General features: G+C 44.2%; 1 protein-coding gene across 4 annotated transcripts in view; it reads right to left on the reverse strand.

Annotated features, from left to right (window-relative positions):
• Positions 1–17,490, reverse strand: part of RELN (reelin) — an 856,893-nt gene that overhangs the window by 367,906 nt on the left and 471,497 nt on the right. For all 4 annotated transcript variants that reach the window (XM_063927014.1, XM_063927013.1, XM_063927012.1 and 1 more), the window contains exon 12: positions 12,567–12,718. In XM_063927014.1, the coding sequence (XP_063783084.1) occupies positions 12,567–12,718 (152 nt within the window). The remainder of the gene's footprint in view (positions 1–12,566; positions 12,719–17,490) is intronic.

Here is a 17,490-nt window from a genome sequence, read left to right on the forward strand (position 1 = left end):
AAGGATTTTACTCACCGGTAAATCTATTTCTCGTAGTACGTAGTGGATGCTGGGACTCCGTAAGGACCACAGGGGGATAGCGGCTCCGCAGGAGACTGGGCACAACTAAAGAAAGCTTTAGGACTACCTGGTGTGCACTGGCTCCTCCCTCTATGACCCTCCTCCAAACCTCAGTTAGGATACTGTGCCCGGAAGAGCTGACACAATAAGGAAGGATTTTGAATCCCAGGTCAGACTCATACCAGCCACACCAATCACACCGTATAACTCGTGATACTATACCCAGTTAACAGTATGAACAATAACTGAGCCTCTCAACAGATGGCTCAACAATAACCCTTTAGTTAAACAATAACTATATACAATTATTGCAGACAATCCGCACTTGGGATGGGCGCCCAGCATCCACTACGGACTACGAGAAATAGATTTACCGGTGAGTAAAATCCTATTTTCTCTGACGTCCTAAGTGGATGCTGGGACTCCGTAAGGACCATGGGGATTATACCAAAGCTCCCAAACGGGCGGGAGAGTGCGGATGACTCTGCAGCACCGAATGGGCAAACTCTAGGTCCTCCTCAGCCAGGGTGTCAAACTTGTAGAATTTAGCAAATGTGTTTGACCCCGACCAAGTAGCTGCTCGGCAAAGTTGTAGAGCCGAGACCCCTCGGGCAGCCGCCCAAGAAGAGCCCACCTTCCTCGTGGAATGGGCTTTCACTGATTTAGGATGCGGCAGTGCAGCCGCAGAATGTGCAAGCTGAATCGTACTACAGATCCAGCGAGCAATAGTCTGCTTTGAAGCAGGAGCACCCAGCTTGTTGGGTGCATACAGGATAAACAACGAGTCAGTTTTCCTGACACTAGCTGTCCTGGAAACATAAATTCTCAGGGCCCTGACTACGTCCAACAACTTGGAAGCCTCCAAGTCTTCAGTAGCCGCAGGCACCACGATAGGTTGGTTCAAATGAAAAGCTGATACCACCTTAGGGAGAAACTGGGGACGAGTCCTCAATTCTGCCCTATCCATATGGAAAATCAGATAAGGGCTTTTACATGACAAAGCCGCCAATTCTGACACACGCCTGGCCGAAGCCAAGGCCAACAGCATGACCACTTTCCACGTGAGATATTTTAATTCCACGGTTTTTAGTGGCTCAAACCAATGTGACTTTAGGAAATCCAACACCACGTTGAGATCCCACGGTGCCACTGGAGGCACAAAAGAGGGCTGAATATGCAGCACTCCCTTAACAAAAGTCTGAACTTCAGGTAGTGAAGCCAGTTCTCTCTGGAAGAAAATCGATAGAGCCGAAATCTGGACCTTAATGGAACCCAATTTTAGGCCCATAGTCACCCCTGACTGTAGGAAGTGCAGAAAACGGCCCAGCTGAAATTCCTCCATTGGGGCCTTCCTGGCCTCACACCACGCAACATATTTTCGCCAAATGCGGTGATAATGGTTTGCGGTCACTTCTTTCCTAGCTTTAATCAGCGTAGGAATTACTTCCTCCGGAATGCCCTTTTCCTTCAGGATCCGGTGTTCAACCGCCATGCCGTCAAACGCAGCCGCGGTAAGTCTTGGAACAGACAGGGCCCCTGCTGCAGCAGGTCCTGTCTGAGCGGCAGAGGCTATGGGTCCTCTGAGATCATTTCTTGAAGTTCCGGGTACCAAGCTCTTCTTGGCCAATCCGGAACAATGAGTATAGTTCTTACTCCTCTTCTCCTTATTATCCTCAGTACCTTGGGTATGAGAGGAAGAGGAGGGAACACATAAACCGACCGGTACACCCACGGTGTCACTAGAGCGTCCACAGCTATCGCCTGAGCGTCTCTTGACCTGGCACAATATCTTTCTAGCTTTTTGTTTAGGTGGGATGCCATCATGTCCACCTGTGGCCTTTCCCAACGGTTTACAATCAGTTGGAAGACTTCTGGATGAAGTCCCCACTCTCCCGGGTGGAGGTCGTGCCTGCTGAGGAAGTCTGCTTCCCAGTTGTCCACTCCCAGAATGAACACTGCTGACAGTGCTAACACGTGATTTTCCGCCCATCGGAGAATCCTTGTGGCTTCTGCCATCGCCGTCCTGCTTCTTGTGCCGCCCTGTCGGTTTACATGGGCGACTGCCGTGATGTTGTCTGACTGGATCAGTACCGGCTGGTTTTGAAGCAGGGGTTTTGCCTGACTTAGGGCATTGTAAATGGCCCTCAGTTCCAGAATATTTATGTGTAGGGAAGTCTCCTGACTTGACCATAGTCCTTGGAAGTTTCTTCCCTGTGTGACTGCCCCCCAGCCTCGAAGGCTGGCATCCGTGGTCACCAGGACCCAGTCCTGTATGCCGAATCTGCGGCCCTCTTGAAGATGAGCACTTTGCAGCCACCACAGCAGAGACACCCTGGTCCTTGGAGACAGGGTTATCAGCCGATGCATCTGAAGATGCGATCCGGACCACTTGTCCAACAGGTCCCACTGAAAAGTCCTTGCATGGAACCTGCCGAATGGAATTGCTTCGTAGGAAGCTACCATTTTTCCCAGGACTCGCGTGCAGTGATGCACCGACACCTGTTTTGGTTTCAGGAGGCCTCTGACTAGAGATGACAGCTCCTTGGCTTTCTCCTCTGGGAGAAACACTTTTTTCTGTTCTGTGTCCAGAACCATCCCCAGGAACAGTAGGCGTGTCGTAGGGACCAGCTGTGACTTTGGAATATTTAGAATCCAACCGTGCTGTTGTAGCACCTCCCGAGACAGTGCTACCCCGAACAACAACTGCTCCCTGGACCTCGCCTTTATCAGGAGATCGTCCAAGTACGGGATAATTAAAACTCCCTTTTTTCGAAGGAGTATCATCATTTCGGCCATTACCTTGGTAAATACCCTCGGTGCCGTGGACAGACCAAACGGCAACGTCTGGAATTGGTAATGACAATCCTGTACCACAAATCTGAGGTACTCCTGGTGATGATGGTAAATGGGGACATGCAGGTAAGCATCCTTGATGTCCAGTGATACCATGTAATCCCCCTCCTCCAGGCTTGAAATAACCGCCCTGAGCGATTCCATCTTGAACTTGAATTTTTTTATATATGTGTTCAAGGATTTCAAATTTAAAATGGGTCTCACCGAACCGTCCGGTTTCGGTACCACAAACATTGTGGAATAGTAACCCCGTCCTTGTTGAAGGAGGGGCACCTTGACTATCACCTGCTGGGAATACAGCTTGTGAATTGCCTCTAGCACTGCCTCCCTGCCTGAGGGAGTTGTTGGCAAGGCAGATTTGAGGAAACGGCGGGGGGGAAACGTCTCGAATTCCAGCTTGTACCCCTGAGATACTACTTGAAAGATCCAGGGATCCACCCGTGAGCGAGCCCACTGATTGCTGAAGTTTTTGAGACGGGCCCCCACCGTACCTGGCTCCGCCTGTGGAGCCCCAGCGTCATGCGGTGGACTTGGAGGAAGTGGGGGAGGACTTTTGTTCCTGGGAACTGGCTGTATGCTGCAGCTTTTTCCCTCTACCTCTGCCTCTGGGCAGAAATGACGCGCCTTTAACCCGCTTGCCTTTCTGGGGCCGAAAGGACTGTACCTGATAATACGGTGCTTTCTTTGGCTGTGAGGGAACATGGGGTAAAAATGCTGACTTCCCAGCTGTTGCTGTGGAAACGAGGTCCGAGAGACCATCCCCGAACAACTCCTCACCCTTATAAGGCAAAACTTCCATGTGCCTTTTAGAATCTGCATCACCCGTCCACTGCCGAGTCCATAATCCTCTCCTGGCAGAAATGGACATTGCACTTATTTTAGATGCCAGCCGGCAAATATCAGTCTGTGCATCTCTCATGTATAAGACTGCGTCTTTAATATGCTCTATGGTTAACAATATAGTGTCCCTGTCTAGGGTATCAATATTTTCCGACAGGGAATCTGACCACGCAGCTGCAGCACTGCACATCCATGCTGAAGCAATAGCTGGTCTCAGTATAATACCTGTGTGAGTATATACAGACTTCAGGATAGCCTCCTGCTTTCTATCAGCAGGCTCCTTTAGGGCGGCCGTATCCGGAGACGGTAGTTCCACCTTCTTTGACAGGCGTGTGAGCGCTTTATCCACCCTAGGGGATGTTTCCCAATGTGACCTATCCTCTGGCGGGAAAGGGTACGTCATTAGTAACCTTTTAGAAATTACCAGTTTCTTATCGGGGGAAGCCCACGCTTCTTCACACACTTCATTTAATTCCTCAGATGGGGGAAAAACCACTGGTAGTTTTTTCTCCCCAAACATAATACCCTTTATTGTGGTACCTGGGGTAACATCAGAAATGTGCAACACATTTTTCATTGCCTCAATCATGTAACGTGTGGCCCTATTGGAAGTTACATTAGTCTCATCGTCATCGACACTGGATTCAGTATCCGTGTCGACATCTGTGTCTGCCATCTGAGGTAGCGGGCGTTTTAGAGCCCCTGATGGCTTCTGAGACAGCTGGGCAGGCACGAGCTGAGAAGCCGGCTGTCCCACATCTGCTATGTCGTCAAACCTTTTATGTAAGGAGTTGACACTTTCACGTAAATTCCTTCCACAAGTCCATCCACTCAGGTGTCGGCCCCGCAGGGGGTGACATCACATTTATCGGCATCTGCTCCGCCTCCACATAAGCCTCCTCATCAAACATGTCGAGACAGCCGTACCGACACACCGCACACACACAGGGAATGCTCTGACTGAGGACAGGACCCCACAAAGTCCTTTGGGGAGACAGACAGAGAGAGAGTATGCCAGCACACACCAGAGCGCTATATATACACAGGGATTAACACTATAACTGAGTGATTTTCCCTTATAGCTGCTTATATGTATACTACTGCGCCTAAATTTAGTGCCCCCCCTCTCTTTTTTACCCTTTGTAGTCTTGAAACTGCAGGGGAGAGCCTGGGAGCGATCCTTCCAGCGGAGCTGTGAGGTAAAAATGGCGCCAGTGTGCTGAGGGAGATAGCTCCGCCCCTTTTCCGGCGGACTTCTCCCGCTTTTTTATATATATCTGGCAGGGGTATTTTTCACATATATAGCCTCTAGGACTATATTATGTGATTTTTATGCCAGCAAGGTGTTTAATATTGCTGCTCAGGGCGCCCCCCCCCAGCGCCCTGCACCCATCAGTGACCGGAGTGTGAGGTGTGCATGAGGAGCAATGGCGCACGGCTGCAGTGCTGTGCGCTACCTTGTTGAAGACAAGTCTTCTGCCGCCGATTTCCAGGACCATCTTCTTGTTTCTGGCTCTGTAAGGGGGACGGCGGCGCGGCTCCGGGACCGGACGATCGAGGTCGGGCCCTGTGTTCGATCCCTCTGGAGCTAATGGTGTCCAGTAGCCTAAGAAGCCCAAGCTAGCTGCAAGCAGGTAGGTTCGCTTCTTCTCCCCTTAGTCCCTCGTAGCAGTGAGTCTGTTGCCAGCAGATCTCACTGAAAATTAAAAAAAAACCTAAAATTATACTTTCTTTTCTAGGAGCTCAGGAGAGCCCCTAGTGTGCAACCAGCTCAGCCGGGCACAAGATTCTAACTGAGGTCTGGAGGAGGGTCATAGAGGGAGGAGCCAGTGCACACCAGGTAGTCCTAAAGCTTTCTTTAGTTGTGCCTGGTCTCCTGCGGAGCCGCTATCCCCCTGTGGTCCTTACGGAGTCCCAGCATCCACTTAGGATGTCAGAGAAAGTGATAATGCCACTGTATAGGTCCTTGGTACGGCCCCATCTGGAATACTGTGTCCAGTTCTGGAGACCATATCTCCGGAAGTATATAAATACATTAGAGAGTGTACAAAGAAGGGCAACTAAAATTGTGCACGGCCTTCATCACAAAACTTACCTGGAAAGGCTAAAAGATCTTAACATGTATGGTTTGGAGGACAGAAGGGAAAGAGGACAGAAGGGATATAAACTTTCAAATATATCAAGGTTCTTAACAAAATTCAGGAGGGAAACATTCTTCAAAGGAAGAGAAGTATTAGAACTCGAGGACATACACTGAGACTGGAGGGGGGAGGTTCAGGGGAAATTTAAGGAAAAATTACTTCACAGAAAAGGATAGTGGACAAGTGGAATAGCCTCTCATCAGAGGTGGTAGGAGGCTAAGACTGTAGAGCAATTTAAACATGCTTGGGATAGGCATATGAATATCCTTACAAAGAATTAAGGTTCAAAAAGGGTTGAGATTGCCTAAAGGATAAAAAGGGGCAGACTAGATGGGCCAAGTGGTTTTTATCTGCCGTCAAATTCTATGTTTCTATGTAATATGGCAGTACACTCAAGGTGCATACACACTGAGTTTTGCCCGGTTTGTATGCAGAGAGAAATCGCTGGCTGGAAAATTGCACAGTGCGTACACAATGAGCGATTTTCACATGGCCCAGCAATTTTCGCGGGGTGAACCACTTTCAACAGTAGGAGACGGTAAAACAGGCCGACGTTCCGACGATGATGCGGGTGCGTGCATCAGCGCTCATCACCCGGCCATACACACTAGGCGATTTTAAGCTCAATGTAGTGCAATACACCAAAAGTGTGCTACTTTAGGCGCAAAATCACCTAGTGTGAATGGGCCTTTAGAAATGTCTTCAGAGCTTAAAGGAGCATTCCTCTTTAACTTTCCACCATTATACCCTTTATTAATTTAGAAATTATTATTATTATTATTATTATTATGAATTGTCACCCAAACTTGACCTACAGATCTATTGTGAGGTATTTCATGTTTCAGTCTTTACACCCGTGCTTTTTTTTTCAGATATCTGTAAATCCTGGGAATTTAGCTCCTGATTGATTTACTGTCAGCAATTTCAAGGATCATTAAGCAGCCATGCACCTGGAAATGTACTAGTAGGCACACATGTCCACAAAAAGAAGCATGAATGGTCTGTATTTACTGCAAACTGTAAATGATGGTTAACTTGTTTAATTGATAACTTGAGAAGGAGGAAATTAGCCTTCTTAAAGTGTTTCTGTCACATTAAAATGGAGCGGTACTAAACTATGTATTGTTCCGATAGAGGGCCCGATTCAGTCCTGATCACTGTGCTGCAAATTACACTGTCCTGCGATCAGATAGTCACCACCCAGGGGGGAGTGAAAATCCGCCCCATGCAAGTGTGTGACTGCATGTGTACACTGTGCGAAAATTCCCCTCAGTCTGCGCACAGCTGCAAGACTGTTCGCATCACACTCACCATCAAATGTTTTCCCCATTCAGGTCAGTGTGTGCAGTGTGTGCGTAGCTCAATACTTAATCCTCCAGTGTGATGCGAAGGAATCAGGCTGTTTGGGTCCAGAGCTGATGTCACACACCCGCCCAGAAAGCACTTGGGAACGCCTGCGTTTTTCCTGACACTCCCAGAAAACTGCCATTTACCACCCACAAACTTTAATTACCTTGCGAACGCCCGTGCATTCGAAATTTTCACACCATCCTGTTGTTGTTTGGCGACGCGCATGCATATGCAAGCACAATAGTTCGATAATCGCTCGCTGTGTGATAACGCTCAGTAGCAATCAGGACTGAATCGGGCCCCAAGAACCTTTCCTCACAGGGGCTTCTACTAAATTGTGTAAATTAGCTAAGAACGTTGCAGCCCTTGTACTAGTAGTTCTATTACACCAACCGATAATTTGCAGGTTTTTTATATAAGTGATCGCACCTTTTCTTTATCATAATCCATTAGGGATTGATGTACAGGCTGAAAAGTTATCACACATTTTAAAGAAGGCTAAAGTTATCACACATTTTAAAGAAGGCTAATGAACAGCTCATAGATTAGTATTAGTTTAGTGTGCCTGTGATAGGTTAGACCCAGCTGGAGCTATATTTCAGGAAGTGCTATTTTAGACATACTAAAGTAACTACCCAAATTGGACCACCAGGGATGAACAATGTTCAAGTGAATTCATCTTTTGGATGACTCTGAATGCTTTAAACTTAAAAAGACCAACACAAACTGAAAAGAGCAGCATCTCTGGTGAGTTTTGAAACTAACTGAAGGAAAACACTCAGTAGAACAGTCCACCAGTTGGACTGTAGACAGTACAGATTGTGACACTCAGTGACTAGTTTACAGATACCTGATCTGTGACCAATCAGAGAAATCACTTTGCTATTTAACCCCAGCAGCTTACTTGCCTTGCCTGATTATTGTGGATAGTAACTGCGATACCATGTTGATACTCCTACTATTCCATTTCTACCTTCACTAGTCTTGATTTGATCTTTACTCCATTTACTCTGACTCACCCTCTGATAATAAACGACAACATTATTCCATGATACACATAACTAAATATGCATGCACCAGACAGAAACTGCCTTTACTTCAGAAGAATGACATACTGTATTTAAGTCCTTGTGACAGTTACAGAGCATGCTCAATACACTAAGCTACAGTTCCCTAGTAGTCCACTGACACCAGGTGTAGATTGTAATTGCTGACCAGTGTAGTAGAAAATGACCAACACAAAAACAAGAAGTTACATAAGCAATGTCAAATACAGCGGACAAATGCATATAATAAAACAGGCACTAACGTCAGGGCAGATGGTAAGAAACAGTGTTTAGATTATTTTGTAAAAATTATTCCCCATGTACAGACTTAAATGGTATATGTAATGTTGCTCCTATCAGACAGGAGTAGTACCCATCAGGCACAGGTAGGGACTAAAGTAACTAACTTGGACCTAGGAACTGTCTCCTGTCTGAAGATTCAGGAAGTAGATTCAGACAGCAGAATGGTTATGGCTAAAAGCAAGTTGGAGAAAGGACCCCTGACATCACCAGGGGGAGGAGCAAGGCCTGAACAAGGTACCCAAAATGTACCCTCACGGGCTCGCTTTGCCTGCCATGCTTCGGGTTTGGTGGCTCGCTCCACTCGCCACCAGGTTACTAAAGGGAGTAGTTGGTAGCGTGGTTAGTGAAAGTACTATTCCACAGGCCTTGATCCTCCCCTGACGTCAGAGGTCCTTTCTCCAACTTAGTTCTAGCATCTACCACAGCAGAATAGCTACCGTGCATACTAACAACCAAGGTCAAGGGTTGCACAGGCAAACGCAGGGGGGATTTCTGGTTGCCCGGAACCCCCCTCGGCAATTGGCTCAAATTTTGACAATAGCAACGGTATATAATACGATTACTAGAGCTGCTGCCACATCATGCAAGTTAAGAGACAGAGCAGAGCTGCTACACATGCCCAGTGGTAGCAGCTTCTTCTACCAAGTTTGCTGTGTGTGGATCTGAGCACTCAATCAGTGCACTGGACCAGAGAGTAGCTACCAGGAAGAAGAGTCAGGAGCCTTATCATGAGGTGGAAGAATGTGTGCTTAGAAAGTGTAGTACTGGTTCTATTGTGTTGGCATATTTATTTATTATTTTTCATGACCGCTTATCTTATTTATATTATTTAAATATTTGATACAGTCTATACTATAGACCATCTATAGTGTTACATATTAATACTGTATTCCATGTTCTGCAGAGTTGTAGACTGTGGATTACATTTGGAAACCCCCCTCTAGAAATCCTGCGTTTGCCACTGGGTTGGAGAAAACAGGGTGGCTGAGTAGAAGGAACTGCATAAATACAGGAAAAATGAGTCCTCGAAACTTATTCAAAGCTACTAATACCTTGTTCAGGCAAGAAGCTGAGAGCAGATGCCTTAAACAGGAGGAATGCAGAAGCAGGTACTATGGGGGTCATTCAGATGTACTTGGAGTTGCTATCATTTGGAAGCAACAGGGATAGCGCTGTATGGTGATGCAGCAGGAGGCATCTATTACAAGCAGACACCCCCTGCTGCAGCAGTGATCCGAGCTGCATTCTAGTATGCAGCATCGGATCTCTTTCCCACCATCAGGTAGCTTATGGCAACTATGTTGCCATGCAAGACGCCTGTCACAGAGGCCAGAGTCCTACGACCGAGAGCACTGACCTCTTCCCACCCCCTAAACGGCGGCAACATGCCTCCATTTTCACAAATGGAGGCTATCGCAGCCCCCCGCCCCACAGATGGCAGCATACTGTCAATCACTGACAGTCTGTTGCTGCTCTGTGTCCTATGTCAATGGATCCATTTGCATACGCACAGAATTGGCCCTGCGCATGTGTAAAGTACCGAAAATCTGTATTATGCTCCGATAGGCGCTGTTACAACCGGACCTAAACAATTGAAAAAACAGAGGCATGAAATTATCACTCACTGACACTTATGCACATGAAACATAATGCCAGGGATTTAGAAATGATTACATGTCTACAATAAAGTAGAGTTGATCATGCTTGTGCAGACTGAGCAACTTTTTCGTTAGATATTATAATATATGTTACAGTACAGTATATTTATTCTGTAACAGAATTTCCCAGTTTCCTGGGACAGACTCAAATCAGGTAATATGTATTAACACAGTAAGGGTCTGATTCAGAGAAGTATGCAAAGCCGATGTCAAGCAAAGTGTTTGACAGGAAGTGACCGTTTCGGGATGTTAACATGGTGTTAGCAGGCAAGTGGCTGTTAAAACGCACGTGTGCCATGGCGTGTATCTGACATCAGATGTGAGCCCTAACGTACAAAAACAAGGTACCTGCTTGACTACTGCTGTGTCCAGTCTGCGTAGCCATAGGTCTACCCTTCAACCCGATGTTCCTTGTTCTTGCGTATATGGGTTATACGAAGCCAGATCTGCATTCATCCCTGCACATGCTGAGGGCCGCCCAGCATGTGTGAGGCCACATCCTGATACGTCCGCAATCTAATTGCGAACGCATTGGATCTAGGGTTGACCCCTGGCTGCACTGCCAAATGGTCAGTGGCCATGTTTTTTATCAGAGCAGCTACATGTGATGTCATGCAGCCACCAGAAAAGCAATCCCGCCCCGAAAACACCCGCCGCTGTTAATCACATTGCGGTCGCATCCATCGGGGATGCAACTGCAATGTGTATGCCCACGTAGCCGCTGTACAGCCACCGCCTTTACCGGCAAACTGCGCTATGGGCCGCATTAGCTGCGGGGTCTAAATGACACCCATAGGCTGTATATGTGTATGCAATTGCGAAAGAGTTGTGGTAGCTCCTGTGGGCAGCAGCTTCACTTGCTGATATGAATACATCTTGTCGCTGTCCCTTCCTGCTTCGCCTCGGTAATGAGGCAAAGCAGGAAGTATGGGCAGCACGGATGGTGTAATGGTTAGCATTACTGCCTCACAGTACTGAGGTCATGGGTTCGGTTCCGTTAAAAGCTCGAGCGTTGAAAAAATGTCGCTCGAGCTTCTGTAAATCTCCAAAGTTTTGTGTTAAATTACTAAGCGCATGCGCATTTTCCACCCAATCGCTGCGTTGCGAAAAACGGCAACGAGCGAACAACTCGGAATGACCACCTAAATTGTTATATTAACTTTACATATTTGGTTAATTGTATCAGGTTTGAGTTTAGCGCAGTCCCCACTTTTTTCTTTTTGTTTACTTCAGTCATGTACTGATTTGTACCTCCTGACAAAGACAGCTGCTACACAGAACCAGTCTTGTACCCTATATAGGTATATCTGCTCTATATTCTATATTTATATGCATTAAAACCTACTAACTATGTAATGGTACCCACTTGACAACACACTATTTGTCTAGAGTGTTCTAAACAACAGTTGATGTATAGTGTAGCACAATAGCACCATGTTACCACCACAGACATGTGATAATGAAATACTTCCTTTATGGTACTATAAACTAGAGGATTGGAGGCCCCTGGTAAACTCTCTTTTTAATTTCTATAAACCCTTAGGTCTACATGTTTTATTATATCCCCGTAATTTCTATATCATGCATATTAGAAATACATGAGGCGGTGCAGCAAGATAGTGTCAAAGCTTTGTGTATTGGCTCCAATTACCCAGCTGCTAGTTATTATCAGTGGTGGCTGCTGCCCCTGGTCTACAGCACAGACCACACAAAGCATGGGTGGGACGGTTAAATCATATAAACATACCTTTAATGTTACATGTAATATGTGTGACGGCTGCCTGAGCATTGGATTTGGCAGCACTGTTTCACAACTGCCGCAGCACCCGGGATGCAGTACTCCCATTGGCTAGATACACAGGAGTCTGGGGGCGGGCTTATACAGGAAGAAGAAGCTGAGTGCTGTTGCATCCCGAGTGCAGCTGAGACTGTAAAACACACAGCACTGCTAATTCCTGAGGCCATTATATCTAATTTTGGGGAATGTCCCCTTCACCTTGTGGGACATTTGCCAGTCTAGCCACCCTGAAGTTGTGCCACTCCTATCACGTGCATGAGGGCCACACTGTCACAGAATGCACACAAACTGTATTTTGTGTCCTGTCGAATTTGGCCACTACCTGCTGTATGTAGAGTATGAACATGCTTTGTCTTATGCTTTGGTGCAAAATCTCTCATTCTGAAAATGGAATGAACAATAAGCAAGGCAGACAAATAATCCTAGCTGTGAGGATCATCTGATGCAAGCAAAATATTTTTAACATTTTAAATTTTAATGTAACAAAATAGAGAATCGAAAACTTTTCCCAACTTACCCATGCTGAAATAAAAGCGTAGGTTCCCATATCCTGTGGTATCCATGTATGGAGTACATACTTTTCTCTCTCCATCTTTCAGAAATACAAGAGACGAGCCTGATTCTATTGTTCCACACTCTGTACCAATGACAGCTCCGAGAATTTCCCACCTGGTAAAAGAAAGGATTCACCATGGGACATGAATTTGCAGTTTATTTATAGCAAACGTTTACATAATTATATTTGCATATGAATGGGACTCAGAATAACAAACATGTTACAATTAAAGTTATTACCTATTTATTTCCAATGGAATAAAAGGGTACAAATTACAATTTTATTCTTACATTTAAGTGAGACAAATTGCATTTATATTTATACATCTCATATGAGATCAGATACAAATATAAATCGCACAACACAGCATGCCATAAACAGTATATTTATTGAGAACTAAACAATGAATTTGATGGCATACAAGAGCAATTTGGCCCACCAAGTTGCCCATTTTTGATTGTTTTTTAAACGTTCTTATTTACAGTTTCACACATAAAGAAAATGCAGGGATGTGTGCATGGATGTACAAATCAACGGTAATATACAGTTTACCACATTGAAGGCTACACATGAACGTGTGTAAACATGGGTTATAAGGAGCTAGGCTGAGGCAAAAATGAAAACAGGGTGAAAGCAAATTATTAGAAATGAACACACATAGCCAGGAAATAAAAAAGACAAAAACTTCACCAAAACACACGATTGAAATGCAGAGGAAGCAAGGGGAGAAAGGAAAAGGACAACAAGAGTATAGAAGGAGGGAATAAGGGGGGGGGAAAGAAAGTTAGAAAAAATTAAAGGAAGAGGCCTAGTCCGGGTGTGTAATACTGAAATAGGGGAAAAAGGTGAAGGGTGTACAAAAAAAGACTCATAACAATAGTAACAGAGGAGAAATGTCTACATCATAACAAGAGGTCTGAAAAGCCAGAGGGAAGAGCTCAGTGAGGAGTGGTGTTATTGTACATATACCAGTCACATTAGATCATGAGGAACATATGGAAGGCACTGTGAAGGTAGGCAGATATTTTCTCCAAGACTGCCACATGCCAAATTATATTCATAAGCTGCTGCCGAGAAGGATCAACACATTTCCATTGTCAAGCAATTAGACAGTGAGCGGCATTTAGAATAGGTAGAGAAAGCTTATCAGCATATGTATTGAGGCCTTCTATTGGTCAGCCAAGAAGAAAAGACCATGGCAACTTAATTATTGGTGCATTGAGAGTAAATGGGAGATGTCGTCCCAAAATTGGGTTATCTTAGGGCATGGCCACCAGATATGTAAGTAGGTGCCCTCCTCACCACATCCCCTCCAGCAGCGATCTGAGGCAGAGCTGTACATTTTGCATAAATGAACAGGTACCAGGTACCATCTATAATAGACCTTCTAAACATTTACCTTGATTGAGGAAGAAATAGAAGCTTTAGAGACCCTATTGCGTATCATGGACCATGACTCTTCGTCATGGCCAGGTCCTTTTGCTATTGAAGCTCATGGCTCGGGGTGGCTGGGAGTTTGACATGAAGCAGATAGTTATAAAGGGCAGAGATGATTCCCTTAAGGAGAAGCTGAGTTATGCAGATGGACTTGATCATGGTTAATGGTCTAGTGATCGAACTAAGGGGAGAGAGTCATAAAAGTGGCAGATCTGTATATGTGAAACAGTTAACAGTAGGCAAATTATATTTACTCTGCAAAGAACCCAGAGAGGTGCAGCAACCCAACTTGAAAAGATCAGAAACAACCCTAACTCTACCCTCAGACTACAGAGGAGTGATGGAGATCTCAAATCAAGCAAGTAAAAGCAATGACTGGGTGTGTCCACGCAGGGTCGGGCCTGTGTGAGGGAGCTATTCACACAATGGAAGACACTGAAGGAACATTAGCCTCTACTAAGAACCGGTCTTAAGTGCGTTGCATAGTAGAAAAGGTTAACATCAGGGTATCCATTACCACTATTGGGAATGAGGAGCTGAAGGGTCTGTAAACTATTTTATTTTTATTTTTTGCCTGATAACTAAACTCAATTAGTTTTTTTTTCTTCCCATTTAGGATAGCCTTACATTTATTGCACATGTTTAAATATCCTACTATATTATGCTTTACCACCTCTTTTGGGAGGCTATTCTACCAATCCACTACCCTTACACTGCCCTATTTAGCCTAAACCTATTATAATGTCTACTTTCTCTACTAGTTCTCTTCCTTGGAAGAATGCTTAATTGTGTACAAAGAACCCACAATCTTTGCACAATCTGTAATTTTGGAATCTGTAATTTTGGAATATGGTGTCCAAAAAAAAAGGTAAATGTATAATAGGTAAAGTCTCAATAACTTATAAACTGGCATCACTACTATCTTTCAAATACTACTAGACTTACTCTCCATATGGCTAGCATCTGACTGGCCTTCCCATTTCTTTGTTATAATGTTAACTTAGTTTAGACCAGTAGTTCCCAAGCTGGGTGTGGTATCTTGAGGCACTTGTCGGGGTGCCACGGGTTGGTGGTCAAGGACCAAATCAAATTATTCTTGGTCAAAACCAGAGCTGATGGCTGCCAATCATAACATATGTGTACAAACAGAATCACAGCACTGTGCACCACTACATAACTGGACCTAACGGTGACACTTAAGCTCTGTTCACTCAATGTTTTCCGTTTTGCTGAATTTCTCAATGAGAAATTTTGGCCTAAGGGTGCCATGAAAACTTGATGATACTGTAGGGTGCTGTAATTTAAGAAAGTTTGGGAATCACTGGCTTACGCTATACCATCTTATGCCCCTTTCCATCTCTATATGTGCTATTTTAGTGCCACTAATGACGTATACAGCATGTGGATTCTTGCCTTATGTTGACATTAATTACATTTGCACACTCCGTCTTGACTATTTATTCAGACTACCAAGAGCAACAATTATTGTGTTTATATACTGGGTGTGCCTACATTTTTCATATATTTGTGTCATTTGTAAAAAAAAGCATTTTAGCCTTAATAATGTCAACAATAAAGATGAAGAGCTTTGACCCAAACATAAATCCCTGGATTATACTTAATAGCTAATCTTCCTCTTCTACTTCGCACTTCATTTACCACAACTCTACCTTTTAAACAAAATTGTATTCAATTCCCAAATACCTAAATCATTTAGCAGTCTTTAGTGCAGTACAATGTCTAATGCCTTATGAAACTCTAGATATTCTACATACACAAATCTAACTTGGTCAATATTGTAGACTCCAGTCAAAAGAGTCATTCAGATTTGTTTGACATGATCTTCCCCCAAGTGAGTCCATCCTACAGCTGTCATCCCCACTACTGATGTCAGTGTCACTGTATTGTAGTTGCCAGCCTCATCATTAATTACATTTTTTGAAAAGGGGCTACATTTGCTCTTTTTCAGTCTTCTTGAACTACTCCGGTTCAAAGTGACTCTTTTAGCAATTCTATTATGGTGGTATCAACACCCCGTTAATAGTATCTTTCGGTATATCTGTCAGTCCACACTGTCTTATCCTCTTTCAGTTTTAAGAGCTCTGTTAACATCTTCTCTTTTGTAAAAGGTCTTCTACTTTTTTCAGTGATCTTGCTACTTAAATGTGGGCCACTCCTTTCTGCTATAAATACTTTGCAAAAATATTAAGATAATTTGTCAAACATTTTTCTTCCACAACAAGACTATCTCCCTCTCTAGACCTCCTTAGGTCTACAATTCTTCATTATGGTTTTCTTCTTGCACTTATATGGTATGTTAAAAAATAATGTAGGTTGACCTCTGTCTACACAGCGTTGCTGCGTACGCAGGAGTACTGCCGCCATGTTTCTGACCTCAGAAAACGCAGGCAACATCATTGTCCAGCCCCGAAAATGGCCATGACACACCTGCATTCCCCGAGACACACACCCCCAATGCCGCATCGCCACCCCCCGAACTCCCGTCGCCTGTCAATCATGATGCGATTGCAGCCTTTCGGGATCCCGAGTTATTGCTTCCTGAAACAGACACGTCAAATGTTAAAATAATGACCATTTTAAAATTTTCACGTTGACATTAGAAATGCTGACCCAATATACTGAACCCTCTAAAGAATAATAATGAACTATTTATTATTAACACTATTAAAGTTGGTGATATTTTTTTTTACATATTTCTTCTTTACGTTTTCAAGAAATTAGAGGGCAAGTGGACAGACCACATTTACAGGCCTCAAGCCCTCTTGCAAAATACAAGGAATAACTTGCAAATGCATCCTAAAAAGTATCTAGTTTATACATTTTTCAAACAGACCAACTCCAGACATAAGATTAAAAGTGTTTGTGTATTTTACTATTGTTACAGTACAAGTTTTTTTAATTTTTTATTATTAAATGTATTTTTTAAGCTAAGGCAAGATAAGAGACCTTTTAGTACTTGAGAAAGCTTTAGTTCCTGATTAAGGACTTCCACTAATATTATACTTATATGAAAGGGTAAGACTTTGATTAGTTAGTATTTGTTTTTGTTTTTCACTTTTATTTAAGACTAAAGCTAGGTACACACTATACAATTGTTGGAATGAAAAACTGGTAATGGATGAGAGCAAATGACAATCGACCATTTGCTCCCAAACACTGGAAAAATAGGATTTTAATACCTACCGGTGAATCCTTTTCTCTTAGTCCGTAGAGGATGCTGGGGATGCTTCATGAACCATGGGGTATAGACGGGATCCGCAGGAGACATGTGCACACTATAAGACTTGGAATGGGTGTGAACTGGCTCCTCCCTCTATGCCCCTCCTCCATACTCCAGTTATAGGAACTGTGCCCAGGGAGACGGACATTTCGAGGAAAATAATTTATTTAATTATTTTAAACTAAGGTGAGATACATACCAGCTCAC

The sequence above is a fragment of the Pseudophryne corroboree genome, chromosome 6 (genome assembly GCF_028390025.1).
Source record: "Pseudophryne corroboree isolate aPseCor3 chromosome 6, aPseCor3.hap2, whole genome shotgun sequence".
Classification (NCBI taxonomy): domain Eukaryota; kingdom Metazoa; phylum Chordata; class Amphibia; order Anura; family Myobatrachidae; genus Pseudophryne; species Pseudophryne corroboree.